A 24594-nucleotide genomic window follows, 5' to 3' on the forward strand; every position below is an offset into this window, starting at 1 on the left:
ATGTTTTTTTTTGAAAGCACAGCCTGTTTCAAATCACCCCACAGCATCTCAATAGGATTAAGATCCGGTCTTTGACCCCCAGAACTCTCGGTTTCTTTCTTTTGAAGCCTTCCTTCGTAGATTTACTGGAACGTTTTGGGTCATTGTCATAAGTCCACCTCCGCCTCAGCTTCACTACGTACACCGAGTTCAAAGTGGATTTTATGACAGAGAGCTTGCCAACCTCCATGATTTAGGTATGAGGTTCTTTGCTCAAATGCTATGATGCAGTTCATGTGGGCGCCCGATTTCTCACAAGAAATTTGTTTTTTTATAAATGACATTTTAAAAATAATTTCAAAAAGACATTTATTCCGTTTTATGTGCTTAGTTATATTCCCTCCATCTCTCAATATTGCTTAAATGAAGATCAAACATCTATAATGTGTGAATATGTTCAAAAAGACTTGATAGTGTCCTAAATCTTTCACAATTAACCCCCATGCTGTAGATGTGGTGAATGCCATTTGCCTTTCAGATGTCATGTTGTGCAGAAACCTGGGATGCTCCTATGGTGACTCCATGTCCAACTGTGATCTTCACCATGAAAAGCAGAGAACACAATACATGTATTCATTTTGAGTAACGATGCAGAACTCAGTCCCTTCATAAAAACACGGTAGCCATTGCTTTATTTCCCTGCAGCGTCTCAATCACAGTCACCGCAATCACTGTCCAGTTCACCGAGATCATCCTCATCATCAAAATCATCGTCGTCCTCATCTGCTCCCTGAGGGTCTCGCTTCTTCCGCCTGTTGCCTTGACGTTTCTGATTCGCTTCCTCTTTCACCTCCTCGTCTTCTTCCTCCTTCTTGTCCAATCTGCAACAGACAAACATTGCAACGTTCAGGATTATAGACAGTCAGGGCCTTCAGTGCTTAAATTGCTCACATAGACACTCCTGAAGATGTAGACAAAAATCCACAAGAAATATTTAAATATCTGAACTACTGTCAGACTTGTCAAAAAAAATAATAAAGCAGGCAGGGAATTATTTGCACTGCATGCAATGGACACGTACCGTTAGGGTTTGCAAACCTTTAAAGTTAAAATCCCATCTATAGACCACAGAGTTAAGTAAAAAAAAAAAAAAAAAAAAAGTGGGCAAATCTACCCTCTAGATGAGGATGCACCAACAAGGCGGCTTAAATAAAATTACAGATTAACATCTATAAATGGAGAGATTGCCCCAGGACCCCATGTACATTAATCATTCCATTTGACCTCCTTAATCGGTGAATCCCTCCACGCTTTCTCACACTTCGACACTTACGGAATGACAGCTTCTTCATTCTTGCCACATTTGGCGCACAGCTCCAGTCTCAGCGCACAGGGCTTACACATGATGTGATAGGCGTCTTTCACAGTCTTCTGCAGGCACTTGACACTAGAGGGAGACAGGACATCACAGAAGACGGGATCACGAGATGGGCATTACCTGCTTCTATTTACAGTTATATGCACGGAGGTACAATCTGATAGACAATAGTATACATATACAAGCACATTCACACATACGCTATTCCTCCCATCATTCATATTAAGTTCTTTATTTTCTTTTTCTCCTATTAATTTGTTCTGCTGTAGGCAACACTTCTCAATTTCTCTGCTGATACAGTGAAATGCAAATGTTTAGGCACCCTGGCCATCATTTCTGTTACTGTGAATAACTAAGCTTGTGGAAGATGAACTGATCTCCAAAATGCTTGAAGTTAAACATGAGCCATTCAAGATTTTAACGAGATTAATGATATATTAATTTAGTTTGAGTGTAGTAGCGAAATGGGAAAAGGAGCACCATGCAAAAGTTTCAGCACCACAAAGTCTGTCTTAATTAGCTTGTTGGGCCTTTTCAATATTTCTCATTTTCGACACTGTTAAGTATGGAAATAAACATGAAAAATGAAAACATGTCATCTTAACCTAATCATCTTAGCTATTTACAGTAGCAGAAACGTTCTGACCAAGCTGCCCAAACCTTTGCCTGCCACTGCAGATGCTGGATGTGCCAAGATCTTCCACTGTAGTTGTGTTTATGGACCTGATACCTATTTTTAGTACATACATGCATGTGAGTGTATGTTTAGGCCCTCTCTTAAGCATGCTTTTGGGCTCCTCTCCTCAAACCCAGTTAGGCATTTCTTTCAACTGTCCGTTCCACCTTAAATGGAGCTCCAGCTGCATCCCAGCGCTCCTACCGCCCAGTAGTGAAAGAGGCAACTGCTGCGCCATTTAAGGTGGAACGGAAAGTTGGAATACGCCCATTCCAGCCTTGTTTCTGAAAATGGGAACTAGTTTAATCAATCTGAGGGCAATCTCACCATTTGCGGGGCTGTGTGAGGAACTTGTATTTGTTGTACTTGACTTTCCACTCCAGTATGTCTTTGCAGCGCTGGCACAGACCGTCGTGGACCTTGGCGTTTGCTTTCTGGACGGAGCACAAGCTGGGAATTAGTGTCTGCGGGGCTTAATTAAACATTTTCTCCATTGCAGAGCCCGAAGCAAACGGCCGTGTCCGCCGTATAACCGCGGAACACCGTCTCCGTTAGCCGCGTTAGCCGCGTTAGCTCGCCTTACCTTCACCTGAGGAGTCGCTCCGTACTTGTCGTTTCTGAACGCGATCGCGTTCTGGTACTTCTGTCCCCGAGGACGAGCCGTGCTGCCTCTCTGCGCGCTCATTTCGAGGGATAGGTGTGTGTCAGGCGCCCTTGTCTAGTGTAGAAACGACAACACTGGATGGTTTACAGTTTCCTGAAGCCACATGGTGTCACCACGAAGGCAGCGGCATCGCTGGTGACGTAATGCAGCAATACCGGATGTAAACACTGAGCGGCCATTGGTTGCTGTGGGATCGTATTCCGAATAATAAATATTATTAAAAAAAGAAAGGCACCATACTGGTGGACTCTACATAGCCTCCAAAATGGTTGTTTTTTAATAAGATAATAATAATATATGGATGCATTAAATTAATATACCGAGGCCACGATATAATATATTGCTTTATGACCTCAATATATTAATTTTGGGGTCTCAAAACACGATCTTATGGCCACAATATATTATCTTGTGGCATCAATATGTAATTTTGTGGTTAATTATATTTATATGGTTATATTATATTGTGACCACGTCTTATTAAAAACGACATTTTGGGCTCTGTGTGGACCAATATAAAATGTATGAATTTACTCATTTAAATAAAACACTGAGAAATTCATATTTCTATTTTCTTATTATTAAAAGTCACGTTAATTTTGTTTGCGTGACTAATGAATGGCAAGTGTTTCCAGCGACCACTGATATTAATACCGTGTCACTCTACTTTCTATCTCACTCAACATCGAAATAATTCAATTGAACTTAATTAAATTAAATTAGATTTAATTTAATTTAATGTGAGAAAATGACAGAAACGGAAAGTGTGCGCAGTGTTTGTGTTTCTCACTGTTTATTTGCTCCCACTGGAGACGCGGCGCCGTCGTAGTAAACGCTGATTGGCTCCCCCATGCATCAATCAGCCCCGTTTGCGCTTTCCTCGCTCCTGATTGGTGGAAACGCGCTTCCAAAATTGTGACGTGAGACTTTGGTCCGTCCGTCCTCCGAGAAGCTAAGAAATCCGGTGAAGCGCGAGTTGCCCGGTTTCATTGCTCGCGCTCGACGCTTCAAGCCGGTGGGTTTCGAGGGGACGGCGGCGGAGACTTCTTCCGCGTCTAGTTTGAGCTGAAGTATCAGAGCCGTTGATGATTCTGACCACATGTGGACGCGGTTTATTGAGTCGGAGGACGGCGTTGGAAGAGTCTCAAGGAGGCGGCGTAACGTTAACGCTACATCTCCGCAGCTCACGCGAAGGCGGAGGGAGCAACCGGCGCACTGCTGCTGCTGCGGCTACGGATCCGTATCGGCCGATATCACCGACACCGCACGATAATTCACCGAACAAACCTCTCCGCGTTCCTGTCTGCGGACCAGAAGCCCCAAACGCCCCGCAACACAACCGCCTTCCTGTGTCTAACGGAAATCTCACCCCGGGATAACGACCCGGTAACCGGACAGGTCGTCGTTACTGACTGAGGGAGATTTCCGCCGCGTTTTCCACAGGTATCCGTTCAGCTGCGTTAGCCACTTAGCTAGCTAGCTAGCTTCCAGACACACGTTATTCTCATAAACATGAACGAATAACGGTCGTTTTTATGCCGTTTTTATTCAGGAGCTCCATAAATACCGGTTTAGCTCGTCTGTTGGTAAAGCTTGGATCTGTCTGGCTAATGTTTAGCCACGTTTATGGTTCAATACTCAGTCCTAATGTAACGTAGCTCATGTTTGGTATCTGAACTTGGCTGGCTAACTAACCAACTTGCCTCAAATGCTTAGCTCCTGAATGTATACAGGGCCTGGTGTAACCATCTCCACTCTAGCTTGTGCTGGGAGCTGGTTTGAGATGATCTAAGCTGGTCGAGATGGTTGGGCAGCTGGTCATGCCCTGTACTGGTAAGCCGTCTGGTAAAGTGCAGCATATGTCTTCATTGAAGGTTGATGGACCACCTTGAACCAGCTGGTCATTATGCTTGATTTATTTGGAGAGTCTTGGAGAAACTAGTCCACTGGTTGACCAGCGCAATGTGTATTTTCATAGACTCTGGTAGACCAGCTGGTTGACTAGTTTATTAAAGCCGGTCGGCCGTCTTGGTCATTCAAACTGGTTGACTAGCTTGGCCGAGCTGGTCTTGCTGGTAGACCAGCAAAGCCTTCAAACTCAAACAACCGATTGACCAACTTGGTGTTGGTAACTGTGGTTGACCTGTTTGACCATGCTGGTCTTTTGAACATCTTGGCCATGCTGGTCCAGCTTGGTTGTGGTTGCTGATGATGGTAGACCAGTTAACCCAAAAAACTCTGAAGAGCTAAGAAGGTCCACCAGCTTGGGCTGGCCAGGCTGTTTTTGTGTTTTTCAGCAGGATAAACTGAGGTCATTGAAATGGTGAAATGCTCTAACCTGAGGTCATTTCTCGTGATGCCATAAATGACCTGGTCTCCTCTTAAACAGGTTTCTCGTATGAATGAAGTCTAGTAGCTGTGCTGAAAAGTGTTATCTCTGTCACTCTACTGAATGTATTAGTCAGCAGCTGTGACTCACATGGATGATAAGCATGTAGAGTGTGTGTGTTTGTGTGTGTGTGTAATAGACCGATGAGGGTGTTTTACGCCAAGCAGGCTTCCTAAGCTGGATAATTGATGCCAAAACTGAAGCCTGTCTTGTATGACTGTTCCTTATCTTCGCTTCTGTTTGGAGGTCTCAGCATTTGACTAAAGATATCTGGCTAAAGTATTTCTTGGTAGTTCCTCTGCTTTTCCCTAAGAAAAATAGCTGGGTGGGTGGGATGTAAACACAGTCATTTAGGGTGAATTTTGGTGTGAAATAATTCTATAATGTTGATGGTGGTAAAATGGTGTTTGGCTGTTTTGCCTCACCATGTGTTTCGCAGGGCTGGACTCGAGCTGAAAATGAGGGCCGACCAGTAGGAAGGACCCGGAGCTCTTTTCCATAGCATAGTTTGGCTTTAGTTATCCAGGGGCCTGAATTTTAGTTAGATAATTTAAGCCCAAAGTTCAAGACTGTCCAACAGGAATGTTTCTCACAGGTTTGACTTCAAGCTTTTTGGCTAAACTGAGAAATCTTGCTTTGTGGAAATGCCTCCCCTTGTCACTCTCTCAAAGCCCACTTTCTCAGTACGCTGGATAACCTAAGCCAGAACTGAGGGTTGTACAGGGTTGTACAGGTTGTACAGCTCTTCTCCTTCCGGATGGGCTTGACGTTTGGTCTTAACTTGTCTTGACTGCCTGAAAAACTCTGAACTTCAGGGCCTTTAAGCATGACCTCTGGGACCCCTGCTGAATTTATAGCATTGTTTTATATTCAGGAAGGGACTCAAACATGGGAACTACTGGCAATCCCTAAGGTCCACATCATAGAGCTCTGATCTAGTCGGGTTGGGATTATTCTTTGGGTTCGCTCTGTGCTATTTGGGTTACACTTTCCCTGCCTGGAATGCTCACGCTCAAGTGAAGGAAGTGCCTGAATGGCTGAGAGCGCCTCAGGGAATGCTGTACTGCAGTGTGAGTCAGTCTAATTCCCGCGCTCCAGCTCTTAAACTGGTCACATATAATGTTGAACATTGAATTTTGCCTTGGAGGAATAGATGTCTGGTTCAGGCTGGCCTTGTGGTTGTATAGTGTAAAGTTGTGGCAGGTTTGAGGAGTGTCTAGAGTGTGAAAAGCTTTTTTTTTGGGATGTCATTTGACTAACGTAATCCTGAACTCTAGGCTGTGAAATGCTTTGTGAACCCTGAGGGCTTATATAATGGGACTATTTGAATGAATTTGTGAAATTACCTCACTAGTTTTTCTTATTAAAAGGCATCCAGAGGCATTTAAAACACCAAAGACTGCTTTCCAAGGCCAGGATTACCTGATGGTAAATTACCACTGATTTCATGGACAGCCCAAGGCTAAGCTAATCTCTGTCCAGGAAGCTGACTGTGGAGAGTTATTGTGTGCAAGGTGGCACCGAACTGTATTGTCAATGGGGATTTCCTTATGAGAGCGGATTTTACATTTTATCCCCTTCCCAGTTATGATATTTTTAGTCCATCGTTTGTTTGAATCACTGTGATGCCCAATATACAATGATTCATACTGACTATGACGAGCTAGATAATTGGTGGGGGTGGATCCCTGACTGGATTTATAGAATCTTAGTCTCTAGAAAATCAGTAAAACACTTTTCAGCAAGAGATGTGCAAGAAAAAGAGGTTTAATGTGTGTGTGCTAGTCTTGTGTTGAATGTCCTAATCTCACTTCTTGCCCCTCTTTGCCAGTGATTTTAGGATGAATCACCTGTCCCTGAGTGAGCTATGCTGTCTCTTCTGCTGCCCGCCGTGCCCGAGCAAGATCGCCTCCAAGCTGGCCTTCCTGCCCCCCGAGCCCACCTACACGCTAATGTGTGACGAGAGCGGTAGCCGCTGGACGCTGCACCTGTCCGAGCGCGCCGACTGGCAGTACTCTGCACGCGAGAAGGATGCCATTGAGTGCTTCATGACGCGGACATCTCGGGGGAACCGCATTGCCTGCATGTTCGTCCGCTGCTCGCCCAACGCCCGCTACACGCTGCTGTTCTCCCACGGCAATGCGGTAGACCTGGGCCAGATGAGCAGCTTCTACATCGGCCTCGGCTCGCGGATCAACTGCAACGTCTTCTCCTACGACTACTCGGGCTACGGGGCCAGCTCGGGCAAGCCCTCCGAGAAGAACCTGTACGCGGATGTGGACGCCGCCTGGCACGCTCTTCGAACAAGGTGAGGATTGCTCTCTTTAGAGCTTGACCCATTTGTCCAGTTTGTCTCGGTCAGGCTCAGGTCAGCCTTAGATTTCATGTTCTGGTATCACGTTTAATGTCAGGTTTGTACTACGGGACTGTCGGAGTCATCAGTTTGTTGCACTCTTCACATTACACAACCTCTTGTCTTGTAATCGGGAAGCTTTTAGTGGTTGTGGTTTGCACGCTACATAAAGGCAGTGACGCAGCATCATGAATTACACCTCTTTCACCATAAGGATCCTGGATGTATCTGCAGTCCAAAAACATGTTTTGTCACAAACACATGAGGACTGATGTGATGCCATGTGGTGTTTTTTATTTTTTTTCTTTCCTCTTCCCAAAAATGGACGTACGTAAGAGACCACATACAAGTTGCTGATTTGCAGCTAATTAAAAAATATTTGTGGAGAAGTGAACTAGACGCATCAACGGGATGTACTCAAAGTTCTTTCGTGCACTCACTAAAAAACGAATGTGTCAAATGTTACAATGTTACAGAAACGTGAACATTGGTGCTCATGTTAAAACCATCGTACTGTGTTTTCACCTGAGAACAGTGTCACTACAGATGCCACTACAGGAGACTGGTTTCTGAACGTCTCACCTTTTTCGCTTCTAAAAAAAAAAAGCTTATTCATTCATCTGTCTGTCAGTCTGCCTATTGACCAGCCGCCATTTCTTTCTTTCTTGTACCACAGATACAGTCTATTCCTCCTTTCTTTTTTTTTCACGCTGCTCCTCTTGTGACTGCCTTTCCCTTTTCTGTCAATTTGTGGCTGTCAGCTGATATATACTTCCCAGTTACTCCAGAACGATTGTTCACCATTCCCCGCACACACTAACACACAGACCGTAATTATTATTGACCCCCGGTCTCCCAGCCTGTCCCCCAGCCCTTCCCCCAACTTCCTTAGCTGTACACCCTATTGGATGACTGATGTTAACTTGAAGAGAGTGTGCTGCATAGGCCAGAGATGGGCTTCTGGACGGCAGAGAGACCCTGACTCGTGCTGCGTAGTGTTTGCATGTTTCTAAGGCCACGTACAGACCACATAATGTCACATGCACTGGCTTTGTGCATGCATGTGTATGTGCGCTAGGTATGCTTATGGGTCACGAGAACCTAATACTGCTGATTGCCTCTCTGATGTAGCTAAAGATTGCGCTTGTTCAGGCAAGAGAAACGCAAAATACAAAGAGGCTTTGTGTGTGAGAGCACATGAACGCTTCAGTAGGTCTACGCCACAGCAGCTTATGTGTGTCTATGCGTTTGTTGCGGGGTCTGCACTGTGTGTGTGTGTGTGTGTGTGTGTGTGTGTGTGTGTGTGTGTGAGAACAGCTGATGCTCTTGAACACAGTCTGTCCCTGTTTGACAAACCGTGTCCCAGAGGACCCTACCCTGTAACCCAACAACTCCCCAACAGCAGCTCTTCCTCCAGTCCAGACTCACAGAGCCAATCTAAGAATCTGTGTGTGTTAGGATTGGCACTATCATGGGCTATTGTCACATCCGTTTCTAGAGTTGTCTTGATTTATTTATTTATTTATTTATTTTTCTGCAGTATCATCATTAGTCAGTACTGAGGAAAATGGAAAGTGATACCTGGGACTAGTTTACATACAGACTGGTTTAAAAACAGAAAAGGCGAGCGATTCACTGGTTCTCCCGCTGGTAAAACAGAGCGTTTCAATTATGGTTTTATAAAGGGTCAGATATTAGGATCTGTTTTCATGATCCACTGTGAAATAGCTCCACACTGCAGACTCTCAGCTCTTTTATTTACCTTCTGAGAACGTCCGCACTTCTGCAACTGGCTGGACGCTAGTATCTCTTATAGTGCCTAGAAGTCGCTGGACGGCACTCTGAACATTGAGGTTAAAACAAAGACTCTGAACTGGATTGGGATTAGAATAGCCGATACCAGATCCATTAAAATAGGCCTGCATCGGCCCCAGTCTACAAGAGAAATACAGCCAGCATATGTGGCGGGGAGGAATCATACCCCCACCCCACCTGGGACTTTTAATCAGTATTATCCAAGTGTATAACGTTTCTACCGCTATACGTCATCTAAATGGGAGTCTCATCCTTGGTGTGTATCAAGCTCCTCAGTAAACAGTAGAACTGCTGATCTAGGGTCTTCCACCGCTGGCTCATATGATTGTAATCGCACAGACTGATCCTTAATCAGCTGTGTAACTCTGAGCAGTGAGATTAACACGAAAGCGGCGAGACACTCCAGGATCCTGATCAAAGCTCTGCTAAACTGCTCTGACTGCAGCTCATTCGGGTTTTAGCCATGGACTTGACATCCTCTTTTCACATGTATTCGGTAGTTTCTGCCTTATTGTGCATATTGTGTGTGTGTGTGTGTGTGTGTGTGTGTGTATGTGTGTATGTGTGTGTGTTTGGGGAGGGGGGTTGTCTGGATATTAAGCAGTAAGTCCACTTGTGGGAAGTTCAGAGTCAAACGTTCCGAAAAATAACAAACATGGCCGGCCGAGGGGGTCGCCTTCAGTCAGTCCGTCCATATGTCCATATGGCATATGAGGCCGTGTTTCGCTTGAACTACTGGCTACACTGCCCCCATGAATTCCAGTGGTACTGCTCTGTTCCCTCCGTAAGTGTTTAGAAAAGATCTATTTACGTATTTAGTGTGGAGTGTAAATGAGCCGGTTGGGGGGAGGGGGGGGTAGTATTTGTCTTTCTTAAACACTGTCTGTGTTTCAACATTCACACACAGTCCTTCTGTTTGGCAGAACAGCGCTAAGCTGCGCTAGCTGGCTTGTTCCCTTTTTGGCAGGGCACCATTTGTCTCAGCTCATTCTCATGCAGCTGCGTCGTCCACTCCTCCGGAGGGGTGGAGGAGTGGAAAGGAAAACTTGAGGGCTGGGGGGGGGGGCAAAAAATGGCATTCTAATCTCATTCCATCGAAGCAGGCCCACGTCGTCAGGATTGATCAAATTATACTGAGCTGGAAATTGCATGCTCTTGAGGACTTGAGGATAGAAGGGCGAGGGAGGAGGGATGCTCTTTCAGGCAGCAAGAAGAATGGCATTAGAATTGAATGGGACGTGACAGACCCCCACCAACCCCCCCCATCCTCCGTGCCAAATCATTTCATTTGTACACAAGGAGAGGAGAGGGCTTGGGCGTGGGAGCGAAAAAGCTTTCTTTTGGATGTCTTGTCCCAGACACTTTGCAAAGGAATGCTTCTCAATTGATTCTGTTGGATTGAAGTTCTGACTGGTTTGCTCAGTATCCCAGGCGCTGTGTTCAGTTTCATCCTCAGTTTTGCGTGTTCCCCTCTGATGTGTTTCAGCTTCCGACAGGATTAATTCGTCACTCCGACACGGCAGGCCTTAATCCACATGAGAAAAGCTTTCCCAGAGAAGCAGGAGGCTACAGGAGGCTTCAGGTGGCAGCATGGTTGTGGGCTTTTTGTGTGCATCACAGATTTGCCATCTGATTAAACGGGCAGTGGAGGCCGGAGTGTATCGGACTATGATGGAGAGGCCAATAAGACCTACTAAACCTTTGAGGACTCTCCCCAAGCTCACCAAACACTTATAGTATTCTTGGTTATTATTGAGGCCCTGTTCCCACCTGGCGTCATCATGCATCCTGGGTGAGCTGAACGGGCTACAATGCGTCTCGAGGACTCGATCAGTCTAACCACATCGGAGAGTGTTCAGTAGCGCATATGACCACATTACTCTTGTAGTGTGAAGGAAATCGCCAAAGTGTTAGTGTTCCCATGCAGATGCAGGTGGGTTTGGGGTTTGAGAAAGCCCCAGAGATGGCAGTTTGGACTGTGTAGCCTGTCTTCACTTACAAACTACAGAGCTCAGAAAAGGCTTCATTTTTCACCTGACAGTGACTTTTAGAAGGTGACCAAGTCATGAGAAGCAATAGGCTGGGCTGTAATAGAAAAGCAGTGAAAGTCTGGTGAAGGGACTTGGGGAAAACCTTGCTTTTCGTTGTAGATGATGGTGAGAAGGGAGAGTGAAAGTGAGGGCGGTCTTGGTGTGTTTTGCTCACCTGAAGCTGTTTGCTGAAGCCTGGTTCATTAAGATGCTGTTTGCTTTCGCTACGTCAGAGCTGGAACAGATAGTCGTAAAACAAGTTTAAGAAGTTTGACACATTTTTGGTGAAAGTGCTTCAGATCACGAAAACTGTTCCACATCAGTGGTTCTCGATTTGTGCTCCTGATTTCTATTTTGAGTGGTTTTCTGCTCTAACAAACCATATCCTACTTGTCCGGGCTGGGTTCCCTAAAAGCCTCTTAGCTAGCTAGAGCTGCAACAAATGATCATCAACGATAATAATAACTCTCTGGCAACGAATCTAGTGATCGATTTAAATGGCTTGATGACGCTTGAGCGTCCAGTCTGCATCGCATGTCTAAAAGGGGGAAAATGCAGACGGCAGTGTTGAACACTGCAAGATTATCCATCTCCAGGACTGTCCAAACCTCAAATGGTGGTAGTGGTGTCCTTTCAGCCATGTTTTAGTTGAGCTAATACGCCAAGACTTTCTGCCTTCTGGACCGAATGAAAACATATTTTAAGAGCTTTTAATAGATGCTCTCCAGGTTGGAGTTTTTTTTTATAAGAATATCTCTTTGATTTAACCATTAATCGTTGATTTGTAATATATTCCATTTCTGCGCTTGGGGTCGAAGTTTTGGGTTTCAGGTGGGTAGAAGTGGGCCAGGTATCAAATTGGTGGTTCTGGGTCCAGTCCAGGCTCCATTTTTGTGGCCCTATAGACCTCAGGTCTGAGGACCATTGCTTTAGCAGCTACGTCTTTGGTTTGTTGCACAAGCTTTGTTTAGTTGAACAAGTTACATCGTGATGTTTGTAGAAGATCCTGTCAGATGTTCCAGTCTGTTTTCACAGCCCGGGCTGTTGCCTTGGAGAACGGCACACCCTGTGTACGCCGTTCCACCGCGAGTAGTGGAAACACCCCACTACCTGACTGCCTGGTCAGGTGAGTCAGTGATGAGCAAGCAGGTGGGGCTGTTTAAAGTGAGCACACACTCTGGTACACAAACACATCCAGACAGTTTCAGGTCTAGCAGGCGTCCTCGGAGAACCCCTGGAGCGGTCTGCTGACTGTGTGTAAATGCAGCAAGCTGAGAGAGGACGGGAAGGAGGGGGCCCGGTTGCTCCGGAGGTGGAAGGGAAGGGAAGGGAAGAGAAGCGAAGAGAGGAAGGAGGAAGACTGCAACAGAGTGGAAGATGGAGATAGAGACGGAGGAGCATATGAAAGTCATGAGAACGGACTGCAGGAAGAGAAGGATAGAGGAAGGAGGAAAGGAAGCGGAACGTGTGGGCGATTCAATAGGAGACAATGAAGGAGAAGAAGGCAGTGATGTCACCGAGGAAGCTGCTCAGAATAACAACCCAGACTGGGAGACAATCACAGGGTTCGAAAATTGCTGTCTTCGGATTGCTAGCCCTTACATTGGAAAAATACCATATAGAATACCATACAGAATTGGTCCCAAGTCACTATTCTCTACATTGGATAATCAGAAATACTTTATAGAACATTATAAAGGATGGATTTGGTTCCTAATCAATATTCTCTCCTTCCGGAAATCCAGAAAACTGTATTAGAGCACTATTATAAAGTGGAAAGTTCAGAAATATTATCCAAAACGGTTCAGACAAGGTCCCTAATTACTGTTCCCTGCTTTAAAAAATCAGGAGTACTAAACAGAACACTATTAAAAGGAAAGCAAATTGGTCCCCAACTGCTATTCCCCTACATACAGTGGGGGGGGGGGGGGGGGGAGTATTTAGTCAGTGCAAGTTCTCCCACTTAAAAAGATGAGAGAGGCCTGTAATTGACATCAACTTGACATAATTGACATCAACTATGAGAGACAAAATTAGAAAAACAATTCTGAAAATCACATTGTCTGATTTTTAAAGAATTTATTTGCAAATAAAATTAATTTGAAAATAAGTATTTGGTCACCTACAAACAAGAAAGATTTCTGGCTGTCACAGACCTGTAACTTCTTCTTTAAGAGGCTTCCCTGTCCTCCACTCATTACCTGTATTAATGGCACCTGTTTGAAATCCCAGAACCACACGGGGGGACCTAGCGAATGACCTGCAGAAAGCTGGGATCAACGTTTACAAAGGCTACCGTCAGTAACACACTACGCCACCAGGGACTCAGATCTTGCAGTGCCAGACGTGTTCCCCTGCTTAAACCAGTACATATCCGGGCACGTCTGAAGTTTGCTAGAGAGCATTTGGATGTTCCGGAAGAGTATTGGGAGAATGTCTTATGGTCAGATGAAACCAAAGTAGAACTGTTTGGTACAAACACAACTCGTTGTGTTTGGAGGAGAGTGAATGCTGAGTTGCATCCAAAGAACACCATACCAACTGTGAAGCATGGGGGTGGCAACATCATGCTTTGGGGCTGTTTCTCTGCAAAGGGACTAGGACGACTGGTCCGTGTACATTAAAGAATGAATGGGGCCATGTATTGTGAGATTTTGCGTGCAAACCTCCTTCCATCAGCAAGGGCATTGAAGATGAAGCGTGGCTGGGTCTTTCAGCATGACAATGATCCCAAGCACACTGCCAGGGCAACAAAGGAGTGGCTTCGTAAGAAGCATTTCAAGGTCCTGGAGTGGCCTAGCCAGTCTCCAGATCTCAACCCCATAGAAAACCTTTGGAGGGAGTTGAAAGCCTGTGTTGCCCGCCGACAGCCCCAAAACATCACTGCTCTAGAGGAGATCTGCATGGAGGAATGGGCCAACATACCAGCAACGGTGTGTGCCAACCTTGTGAAGACTTACAGAAAACGTTTGACCTCGGTCATTGCCAACAAAGGATATATAACAAAGTATTGAGATTAACTTTTGTTATTGACCAAATACTTATTTTCCACCATTATTTGCAAATAAATTCTTTAAAATTCAGACAATGTGATTTTCAGATTTTTTTTTCTCATTTTGTCTCTCATAGTTGAGGTCTACCTATGATGTCAATTAAAGGCCTCTCTCATCTTTTTAAGTGGGAGAACTTGTACAATTGGGGACTGACTAAATACTTTTTTTCTTCCCTACATATGACAGTCAGGAATACTAGAGAACCCTCACTGCATCTCATGCATTCTGCTGCATATGAAAGTGCACTGTGGGTGTTTTTGTCCACCCGGGACGTCATTTGCACACTGTCTATTGTGATGCCTCATGGGACTGTAACAGTGGACTGGACGTTCTCCTCTGTGCTGCCATAGAGTTACAAAAAGGCAGACAGCCCAATGGAGTGCGCTACATAGAGAATAGCACAGACTTTGACAGACAGCCTATTTTAACCCCTACAGCTTACAATGGACCCTAAATTCCTCGCCTTTTTTTTTTCGTGATGGGGGAGGAGGATGGAGTTCCTGTCTGCTATCGAACACTGCTGTCTCGACGGGGGATGGGTGGCGGGTGTGCCGACCGCCAATCTTGCAAGTCAAATATTGACTGGTTGCTTGGCAACCAATTCCCAATGAGTCCTGTGAGGGCAGGCCCGTTTGCAGCCATAGCAACATCTTCTGCCCGGGAAGTAAAAAACAACTTCCTCATGGGGTCGCATTGCACGACAACTAGCATGTGTTATTCGAAAATTGATTGAGGGTTATTTATTTATTTATTTTTATTTTATTACTTGGACCAGTTCTTTCTCACCGTTTTCAGATCGAATATTTCAGTCTTATTTGATGGCTTTATAGTACACCATTATAAGGAATGTAATTAGTCACTTATCCTTATATTTTCTACAATAGCAAATCAGCAATGCTATATAGAATATCATTATAGATTCCAGAAGTGGTCCCCAATCACTATTCCCTACACTGGAAAAGCAAGACTGCTATTTAGAACAGAAGTGGTCCCTAATCAGTACATTGGAAAATCTGGAATACTATGGGGAAATGAGTTTGTCCCCAGACAGTAATCCCTACACTGGAATATCAGGACACTATGGAACGGAAGTGATTCATAATCGCCATTTTATCCATTGGAAAATCAGCCTTTGTATATAAAGCACTGTACAATTATACACTTTATGTATATAATGTAGAATTAAAAGGAATCGGTCCCCAATCACAATTCCCCATAGAAGTGATCCCTAATCACCGTTCCCTACATTGGAAAATCAGGAATACTGTGTTGTAAGTGCGACCCTTCGAGTGAAGAAGTAATCGTGCCGTGCGAGTGACTCTTGTAATCGGTGTGCTTCTACAAATGATTTCAGTCCCGTAGTGAAGCCGCAGCGAGAGAGTGAAAGCAAAGAAAAAGCAGAGCGGATGGCGAGAGAGTAATGCAGCACTGAGCGTGTCCCTCTGGACACAGTCGATGGAGGAGTCGACCCCGTTGACCTGGCGTAACCAGGGAGAGTTGCCTGTGAGGTCGTGTGAGTTTATAAAAGAGGGGTCGGCGAGAGATTCCAGCTAAATGTGAGGCGGGGGGGGGAAACAGCGATTACGTCATACTCTGGGGGTTTTGATTGATACTGTTTGTAGAGCTGGCATGTCCGTATTGATTGGGTGAGATGTGTATGTGTGTGTGTATGTATGTATGTGTGTGTGTGTGTATGTATGTATGTATGTATGTATGTATGTATATATATATATATATATATATATATATATATATATATATATATATATATATGTGTATGTGTATGTGTGTGTGAGAGAAACTCAGCAGTACAAGTGAGAAATTAGAATAAAACTGGCTGTGTTTCAGATCACCTGTTGGAGGTGAAAGTTGCTCCTGTGGCAATTTAACAACTCTCTTTACTCTGTTTTAAGGTTCAGTGCTTTTTCTCTGACATGTGGGAGAACAGTATTGGAGCAGAGAAAATGTTAATCTGACCAGCGTTGTGGCCTTCCAGGACCGTACTCTTAACATGAGTTCACGGCCATTTAAATGCCTGAAGAGTGTGAAGGTGATTATGTAGCTGGGGAAATATGTAGCGTCAGCCTGGCACACAAGTTCATCAGGTTGTTGGGTCCTGGGTATGTCATCGAAAGAAAACCATTTGCAGCAATTCATTCTTGGCTTTATCCGAACCGCCTTGTGACTGAATGATCCTCCCTGTGTGGAGCTGTAGCGCTTCTCCCTGAAAACAAGTTTGCCACCTTTTTACATGATTGCAAACACTTTCCTTTTTTTTCTTCATGCATACTAGCAGGGTTTTAAAATAGCAAATCTTTCCTCACACAAAGTAATAATAAATAAAATATATCCCTCTGTAGGTTCTCTAGAGACAAGAATATTAAGAAATCGTTTAGTGAAACGTCTTAGCTTGAGTGTTTAAATTTAAGAACAGAGGAATGGGTTTGAGCTGAAGGTTAACAGTGGACTATCCACATAATGTCCAAATAAATTATCCACAGGTATCATTTTCATTATAGATGTGTGTTGTAAATAATCATTCATAGGACAAAGTAGGACTGGGCAGTCAACTGATCAACTGAACGCTTCAATACCAACAGTGTAGTCTGGTTTATTTGGATGTAGATTTTGAAGAATCTGTCGCTACTGATGGGCTTTGTGGGTGATCGCATGTATCGTGATAAATATCATGCATCATACATTTTTTTTATGATCTCGCCCAGCCCTAGATCAATCACTGAAAGACTAATTTATTGCGTGTTGTAAATTGTTAGGTTTAGCATATTGAAGCCATATTTCAGATGAAGTTGAAACGAATGTAAGATTAAAACGTAAATCTTTTACTTTCACTTCGTCTCCAAGTGGGTTCAGCTGTTCAGTGACGTCAAAGATGCCGTCTTCATGTGACTTGAAAAAAAGCATATTCTAGCCTTCACCCTTCCAGCACTGGTAGCGTCGTGTGATGGGGAGTCCCAGCCTGTGAGCGGAATTTGAAATGACTAAAACTGGGTAGGGAAAATCTGGGGCAAAAATCCCAAATATCCAGTGTTATTCATTATTACCGTGGCCAAAGCTAGGAGCTAGCAGAAGATGGTCTATATTTGCATTCTTTAATTTCCTGAGGAACACAACCCATTCTCCGACAGACTAGGGCTTCTCTCTGTGCTGTTGGAGTGGTCAGCTGACTTGTCACGTTCTCACTAATCAGGGATGGAATGCGACCTCAGCGGCACCCCCTAGGGGACGAATGGCGTCTCTTCTTCTCTACAGTGTCCAATTCTACAGCTCACCCAGTTCAGCTCAACCATGCACCTTCCCTTCTCCAAATACTAATACTGGCAAGAAAACCTGGTCCCAGATCAACAGACTTACAAATGTGAACTTCTACTGACCATACTGCTCTTCAAGAGAGCTCTGCTCTTTAAGTGTCTTCTGACCTCTGATGTAGAGGTCAGGTTCTTGACCTCAGTTTTATTTACTATGGACCCTGACTGACAGGTTATCTATCAATTTGTAGGTTATTTATGGACAGAATAATGTTTTGACCTCTGTTGTGATCATGTGATAAGTTATTTGGACAAGAGTTTATCCTGCTTGTGTTTGAGTAACTGTCTCTGCTGTCCAGGGAAGACTTTCTGCTAGATTTTGGAGGAGCATTGCTGTGAGGATTTGATTGCATTCTGCAACAAGAGTGTTAGTGAGGTCACTACCCCACCTCATCGCCAGCTCATCCCGAATCTGTTGGATAAAGCACCAACCATCAGTCCAGAGAAGACCGATTCACTGCTCAATGCTGGGGGGCTTTATACCCCTGTAGCGCACACTTAGCATTAGGCATGGTGCCAATGGGTTTGTGTTTCTGCTGCAGAGAGTCCTATTCTATTGGCTGTATTTCTTTACAGGGACTACACAAGCTGTCAACAGTGGGTGCCACTTGGAGTAGCTGGAATTATTCATTTGAAGAGGTGTCCAAAACATTTGGACATGTAGTGCATTTCCATGTGGTGTGGCAGTGAGGCCTTATACTGTATGTGATGTAGATGACTCATTGAATCATTTGTAGAATGCTTAGTCATTAATGGATTCATTAAAACTCACTTGCTGACCCATCATAGCACTCCTACCATCACTTTCTGTTTCATTGCGTCCTTAGCACTCACTGGATCGCTTACTGATTGCTTACTGGTTCACCGAATCACTAGAACAGTCATGATCAGTTACTACATCCTTGTTTGAATAGGACACTGTTTGGATCACTTACGGTTTCATTGATTCATTAGGTCTCTCATTGGATCGCATACTATAATTCACTCATTAGAACACTCCTTGGATCATTTACTGGTTTACTGATTCATTACAACTCTCCTTGGATCACTTGTTTCACTGATTCATTAGAACCCTGATAGGGTCTGATTCAATAAGACACTCTTGATAATCCCTTAGTGATTCACTGATTCATTGGCTCATGGTGTTCATAGGACGCTCATGACTAATTTACTCATTAGAGAACACATAAGATCGCTTACTGATTTGTTGGAGCACTCATTGGATGACTCACTCTGAGGAGAAGGTCAGTTCGGTGTGCGAGTGCCAAGCAGAGACTCCTGTGATCTCTTCGAATGCTTGTTAGCAGAGGAGGACCAGTGGGTGTGTTTCTAAATGGGACAGAACATATATGGCCTTTATCACAGAGGCATGAGGTGAGGCTTAGGGAACACTGTTGGTCTTTGTTTGAGGTGGTGCTGGTACTCCTCCTGCTAACCCCAGGCTTCTGTTTCTCATGGCCTTCTCCGTTTATCATGATGCTTGGCTACTGTTTGCATATCTAGAACTGACGCTGAAATGTTTGCGTATCATGGCGTAACAGCTCTCCGTGACCGTTGGTCTGCTCACTCCACTAATAGTAATACAGGTTGGTGCAGTTAGAGCTTTTCTATTGGACGTTATATTTTACATCTAAGCGCTACCAACTCCTGTCCATTGCAGCTCTTGCAGTAGGTTAGAAATGGACTACAAACAGTCCGAAACAAACGTTTGGGCTTTCTCTAACATCTAATGTCCACCCAATCCCCCCCTGGTGAGCATCACAGCATGTGAACACTTTCTGCAGTAGTTTTTGTTCTTTTGGTTCTTGTCTGGACGATCTACGCTCATTTTTCTTTGAGGAACGCTTCTAGTTATGAGATTATTGGGCCGTCTTTCTGCTTTGCTCTTTTTTACCTTTAGCTTGCACCTCTTGAGGTAGCCTATAATGGATTTAAAGGTCTGTTTAGGATCATTATTCTGTTCATCATCATCTCATTGTCAGCTCTTTTTTTTTCAAAATTTTACAGATGGTGTAACTGTGGATTTTTTTTTGTGGTTAGTGTGGCGCAACAGAACACCACTACCTGCCAGTGAGCTACCACACCATGTGGGAGACTGGGGTTCGATTCCCGGTCTGGGTGGCTATGCTGCACTACACCAATAAGAGTCCTTGGGCAAAACTCCTAACACTACATTGGTCCATCCCTCTGTAATACCAGTAACCATGTAAGTCGCTCTGGATAAGAGCGTCAGCTAAATGCCGTAATGTAAATGTAATGATTAACGTGGTATCTTTACTAGTTGTACCTCTGCCATGCTGAATGTGTAGCAAAAGTACCGGCTTTTAATGGTCAGGAATATATTACTAAAAGCAAATGTTGAGAGTGTGTGTGTGTGTGTGTGTTTGTACAAGTATAAATGGGCTTAATGGTTTCTCTTGTTGCAGGTACGGCATTAGGCCGGAGAACGTCATTGTATATGGTCAGAGCATTGGCACGGTGCCGTCGGTGGATCTGGCCGCTCGGTACGAGAGCGCTGCAGTCATCCTTCACTCACCGCTGACCTCCGGCATGCGCGTGGCCTTCCCTGACACCAAAAAGACCTACTGCTTCGACGCCTTCCCCAAGTCAGTGTGCTCTTCTGTTGTCTCTCTTGCTTTATACACATTTGGCAGTGGCAGTGGTTCTATATAGAACTGGGAGCTAAAAAAAACATGGTTCTTGCCTGGTAGATCTTCTCTATGTCTGTCATCCACATTTTTTCCTTCCCATTTATGCTTGCACCACCAAAGCTGCCAACTACTCTCCAGTTTGCTTTGCTTTTTTTTTAGTAAACTTTTAGTAAAGTAGTTTTAACGTACCCCTAAGGGTGGTTTTTCACCTATAGCTGAGTATTTTTCCCTTTCTTTGGTTTGTTTTTAACACAGCTGTAAAATGGCTTTTTAATCAGCTGCCGTGTTTTGCATTGCTCTTACACCTGTGAATGGTTGCTCTTCTCCACAGCATTGACAAGATTTCCAAGGTCACGTCTCCGGTGCTGGTTATCCACGGGACTGAGGACGAGGTCATCGACTTTTCTCACGGCCTAGCGTTGTACGAACGCTGTCAGCGGCCCGTGGAGCCGCTGTGGGTGGAGGGCGCCGGACACAACGACGTGGAGCTGTACGGACAGTACCTGGAGCGCTTGAAACAGTTCGTGGCTCACGAGCTGGTCAACTTATAAAGCAAGCCGAGGGCTTGGCCCGCCCCAACTCGGCTGACGATCGTACCTCTAACGTCCCTTTCGACAACTGTGAACTTGACAGCAGCGATTAGCGATTTTCTGTTTTCGGTTCTTTTTCTTTTTGGTGGTGCAGAATGGCTTAGGTGGGGTAGGCCCAGCTGCCTTTTGAAGGGGTGTGTGTGGGATGCAGGGGTCTCTGTTCATGGCAGAACCCAACCCAATGAGGTCAATTCTGATTTCTTTTTGTTTAATTGTCAAGTCACCATGTACTAAACCTGTGTCTGCACAACGTGGACAAAATCCCATACTGCACCATCACTCTACTAAGATTGAAATATATGAAGAAACTTCTCACCCAATTGTTTTGTTTTTTTCCCTCCAAAAGGGATGCCTTTATAAGTCCAAACACCCACAAGCTAAAAGTCCTAAAAAGGTCCTTTGCTCAATTTCACAGAACAACCACTTTTGGTTTCCTAAAGCAATGATTCCCAGATCGTTTTCTTTGCTCAGTGTTGAGTGTAATTGGTGGTTTCTTAAACCTTTTTTGTTTTAAAAAAAAAAAAACAAAAAAAACAAAAAAAAAACTTGAAAGAACACCGTGTAGGGAGTCCAGTGAGCAGTTGGTGTCAGCTTTATATTTTGTGAAGGTTCCTCACACTCATAACCTTTTTTCAGACACTCTTTATAAACCAGTGGTTCTTGAATTGGTCCTCAGGAGCCTCTTGACTGTTCTGCTTTTAGAAAATGTGGTGTGTCTGAGGGCCAGTCAAATCTGGTTGTCTCAGAAGCTTTTCAAAGTTTAAAGAGCCTCCACATAGTTTAAAGGTTCTCGAAAGAACCCTTTAATTGATATTAAACCTTCACTAGAATCTATTTGCACGTCTCCTTTTTATTCATGATTCCTACAGACATATAGGTGACCATCTAGGGGGTCCGTAATGCCCGGTTTGAGAAGCACAGCTCTTAAAACCATTTAATAGGTGGGTCTTTACCACACCATTGTTATTAAGGAGATGTGTGGCCATGAAGAACCTTTTATATAGTTAAAAGGTTCTAGGAAGCACTGTGGTTCTCAAACTGGTCCCCAGGAAACTTTGGACAGTCAAGCTCCTTTTGGCTCCTTTTATATTATGTGAAGGCTTTCCACACACTCAAATCTGTTTCGGATGCAGTTCTTTAGCACAATGGTTCTCAGGTCCTTGGGGACCTCTGCTTTCCAAACTGCTGCCCTACAGAACATTTCTACCAAATCGTTTTTGTAGACAAGATGCGGGAGTGTGAGGGGGCGGAAAAAAGTTTAAGGAACCTACACATGGTGCTCAAACCAACTCACCATATAAGGATGGAGCAGTAATGTGGATTAGATAGGGGTCTCTGGGGACCATTTGAGACCAGTGCTTTAAAGAAGCAAAAAGGACTCCTTAATTTTATGATTTTCACAGTTGAAGAATTTAGACCCTGTTTAACCCTGGTCACTTTTTGAGGATCTATAAAATCCCATCACTCAAACCACTTCAGGAGGGTTATAGCTGTGCATCAGTCTCTCCAGGACCCAACCAAAACCCCTCCCAGTACGACCCAAACACCGGCCAGTAATAATAGCTGCGCGACGAGCCAATTTAGAATATTTCGCCTCGTACATCGATTGAGTTCAGTCCGACTAACCCGAGAAGCATGTGACTACAGAGTGTAAACGCATGTGACTAAAATCTGATCAGCATACAGTACAGATACTAGTCATGAAGTGAGCAGGTGCAAACAGGGTCTCAGCAACGCCTCCTGTATCAACAGTGTTATCAAGGCTGACGTTAAGGAAACTAGTTAAGGATCACTGTATTGTGCAGCCCCTGCGTGTGTGCGTGTTTACTACACCTGGACGGGAATACTGTACGAACTTAACAGTGCCGCCTAAACATGCCCACTCCCCCGTGTAAGCAATGCCAAATGCTCTGTGGCGGAGCTGTTTGTCCTCGACACCTTCCTGGAGCGTCTCTGGTCGGCCGTGAACAGTGTCCATTCGTGTTCTTACCAGATTTCAGTGTCCATAAGATCAAGCCCACCTGCAGTAGTGTCCTTGGGAGGTGGGGAGGTCATCACCTCGCTTTTGTGTCTGAGACCACACAGCTGGTCGCTACACCTGGTTTGAGCCATGGGATGATTGTCAAGTCCCTGATGAGCTCAGCCAGGTGTGCTGAAAGGAGGACACCTGGTCCACAGCCTGACCCTTCAGGCCTTTCCACACCCTTGGAGCGACTGTTGGGCAAAAGGTTTGCTTGGCCCCCTTCCCCACATGCCCAAAATGCTGTGATTTGCAGTAAACTGTAAAAGACTTGCTTATGTGGTTTCTTGCGCTGTACATCAGGAGCCACAAAAACCACAGCTGCACGATGTTTGAGCACCGCCACAGCCGCCACCACCGTGGTTCGAACGTGCGCCGGTAACTCCAGTTTAAGAGGGCTTAGTTTAGTCAGGTTCCTCCTGTGCTTCTTTTGCACTTTTACGTCTTCTCAACCACTTGCATGTGTGTCCTAACGTACGGTTCCACCGTACTGGACCTTCGCCTCGTCGTCTTGTGTCTCATTTCAGCTCGGTTTGCGAGGGTACGAGGCCCAGCCAAAAACCCTGTGTTCTGATTGGATGATTGGTTCATGCTGCCGTGTTTGCCATAGACCTAGAGTGCTGTATTCACTTTCTGTGGATGATGTTGCTGTTAATCCCAACCACTACCGCCAAAAACAGCCAAACGTGACCGTCCACCCTACGCGGTTGCGGACTGGTCCCGTGAGTTCGGGTGGACGTGCTTGAAGATAGATCTATAGATGAAGTATTGAAAGAGAGAGAGAGAGCGAGAGAATGAATACTCTGTATATCTCAGCTTATAACAGATGACTGTTGTCCTATTCCACTTTGTACATATTATTGTTTGTATGGTAATTTTTTTAAATTGCTGTATTCTTAATAATGGTAACAATGCAGGTTATTACTAATGTAACTTGATGGTGATGATCGATTTATTTTTTTCGTTATTATTAGGATGGTTCTGGTCAGGATGGAAATTTATTACAGGTGAGATGATTATCCTGACCCAATGTTGTTGTTTTTTTTGTTTTTTTTGTTTTTTTTCTAAGATTTAGCTTTTTGAAGGAAACTGTCATGGCGTTGTATGTTCTGATGCTTTTAATGATAGATATAATACAATACGACTAGATAAAATAAAGAGAAGAGCTTAAAGGATCTCTGGTACCTGATTTGTCCTTGAAGTCTTGAGGCAGATGGAAGGATTTCTAGAAAGGCAAATCGGAACCCCTGTTGGACTACAAAATACCTGTGCGCTGTTCTACTGCACAAATATCACCTTCATGGAAGGATCTTCTGAAGAAAATCTTTCCTGCATCCTCATCATACAATTTGGCATCAGAACTTGAAGAGGTGCAGAATTTCATGAAAAGAACACCTCTCCAACTGTTAAGCGCAAGGCTAGACTGATGATAGTTTAAGGTTGTGTTGCAGCCAGTGACTCATGGAACATTTAACTGGTAGAGGGAAGAATGGATTCTATTAAATACCTGCAAATTCTGGTAGCAAAAATCACACCATCTGTAAGGAAGCTGAAGATGAAAAGCGATGAGATTCTACAGCAGGATAACGATCCTAAACACACCTCAAAATCCACAATAAAGCGGTCACTCTTCGCTGACCTAAACCCCATCGAACATCTGTGGATAGACC

General features: G+C 44.4%; 2 protein-coding genes across 2 annotated transcripts; one reads left to right on the forward strand and one right to left on the reverse strand.

Moving 5' to 3' along the window:
• Positions 1-334: 334 nt before the first annotated feature.
• On the reverse strand, positions 335-2832 carry c20h9orf85 (chromosome 20 C9orf85 homolog). The gene is made up of 4 exons (XM_072664776.1): positions 2617-2832; positions 2361-2467; positions 1313-1426; positions 335-860 (listed from the first exon to the last, which is right to left on the reverse strand). The coding sequence occupies exons 1-4, from the start codon at positions 2716-2718 to the stop codon at positions 689-691; spliced, it is 495 nt and encodes a 164-aa protein (XP_072520877.1). The 5' UTR covers positions 2719-2832; the 3' UTR covers positions 335-688.
• Positions 2833-3629: 797 nt separating this feature from the next.
• abhd17b (abhydrolase domain containing 17B, depalmitoylase) lies at positions 3630-24084 on the forward strand. The gene is made up of 4 exons (XM_072664994.1): positions 3630-4140; positions 6918-7394; positions 20090-20269; positions 20646-24084. The coding sequence occupies exons 2-4, from the start codon at positions 6928-6930 to the stop codon at positions 20863-20865; spliced, it is 867 nt and encodes a 288-aa protein (XP_072521095.1). The 5' UTR covers positions 3630-4140; positions 6918-6927; the 3' UTR covers positions 20866-24084.
• The last annotated feature ends 510 nt before the right edge of the window (positions 24085-24594 follow it).

Source organism: Salminus brasiliensis, chromosome 20, assembly GCF_030463535.1.
Source record: "Salminus brasiliensis chromosome 20, fSalBra1.hap2, whole genome shotgun sequence".
In the NCBI taxonomy this organism is placed as follows: domain Eukaryota; kingdom Metazoa; phylum Chordata; class Actinopteri; order Characiformes; family Bryconidae; genus Salminus; species Salminus brasiliensis.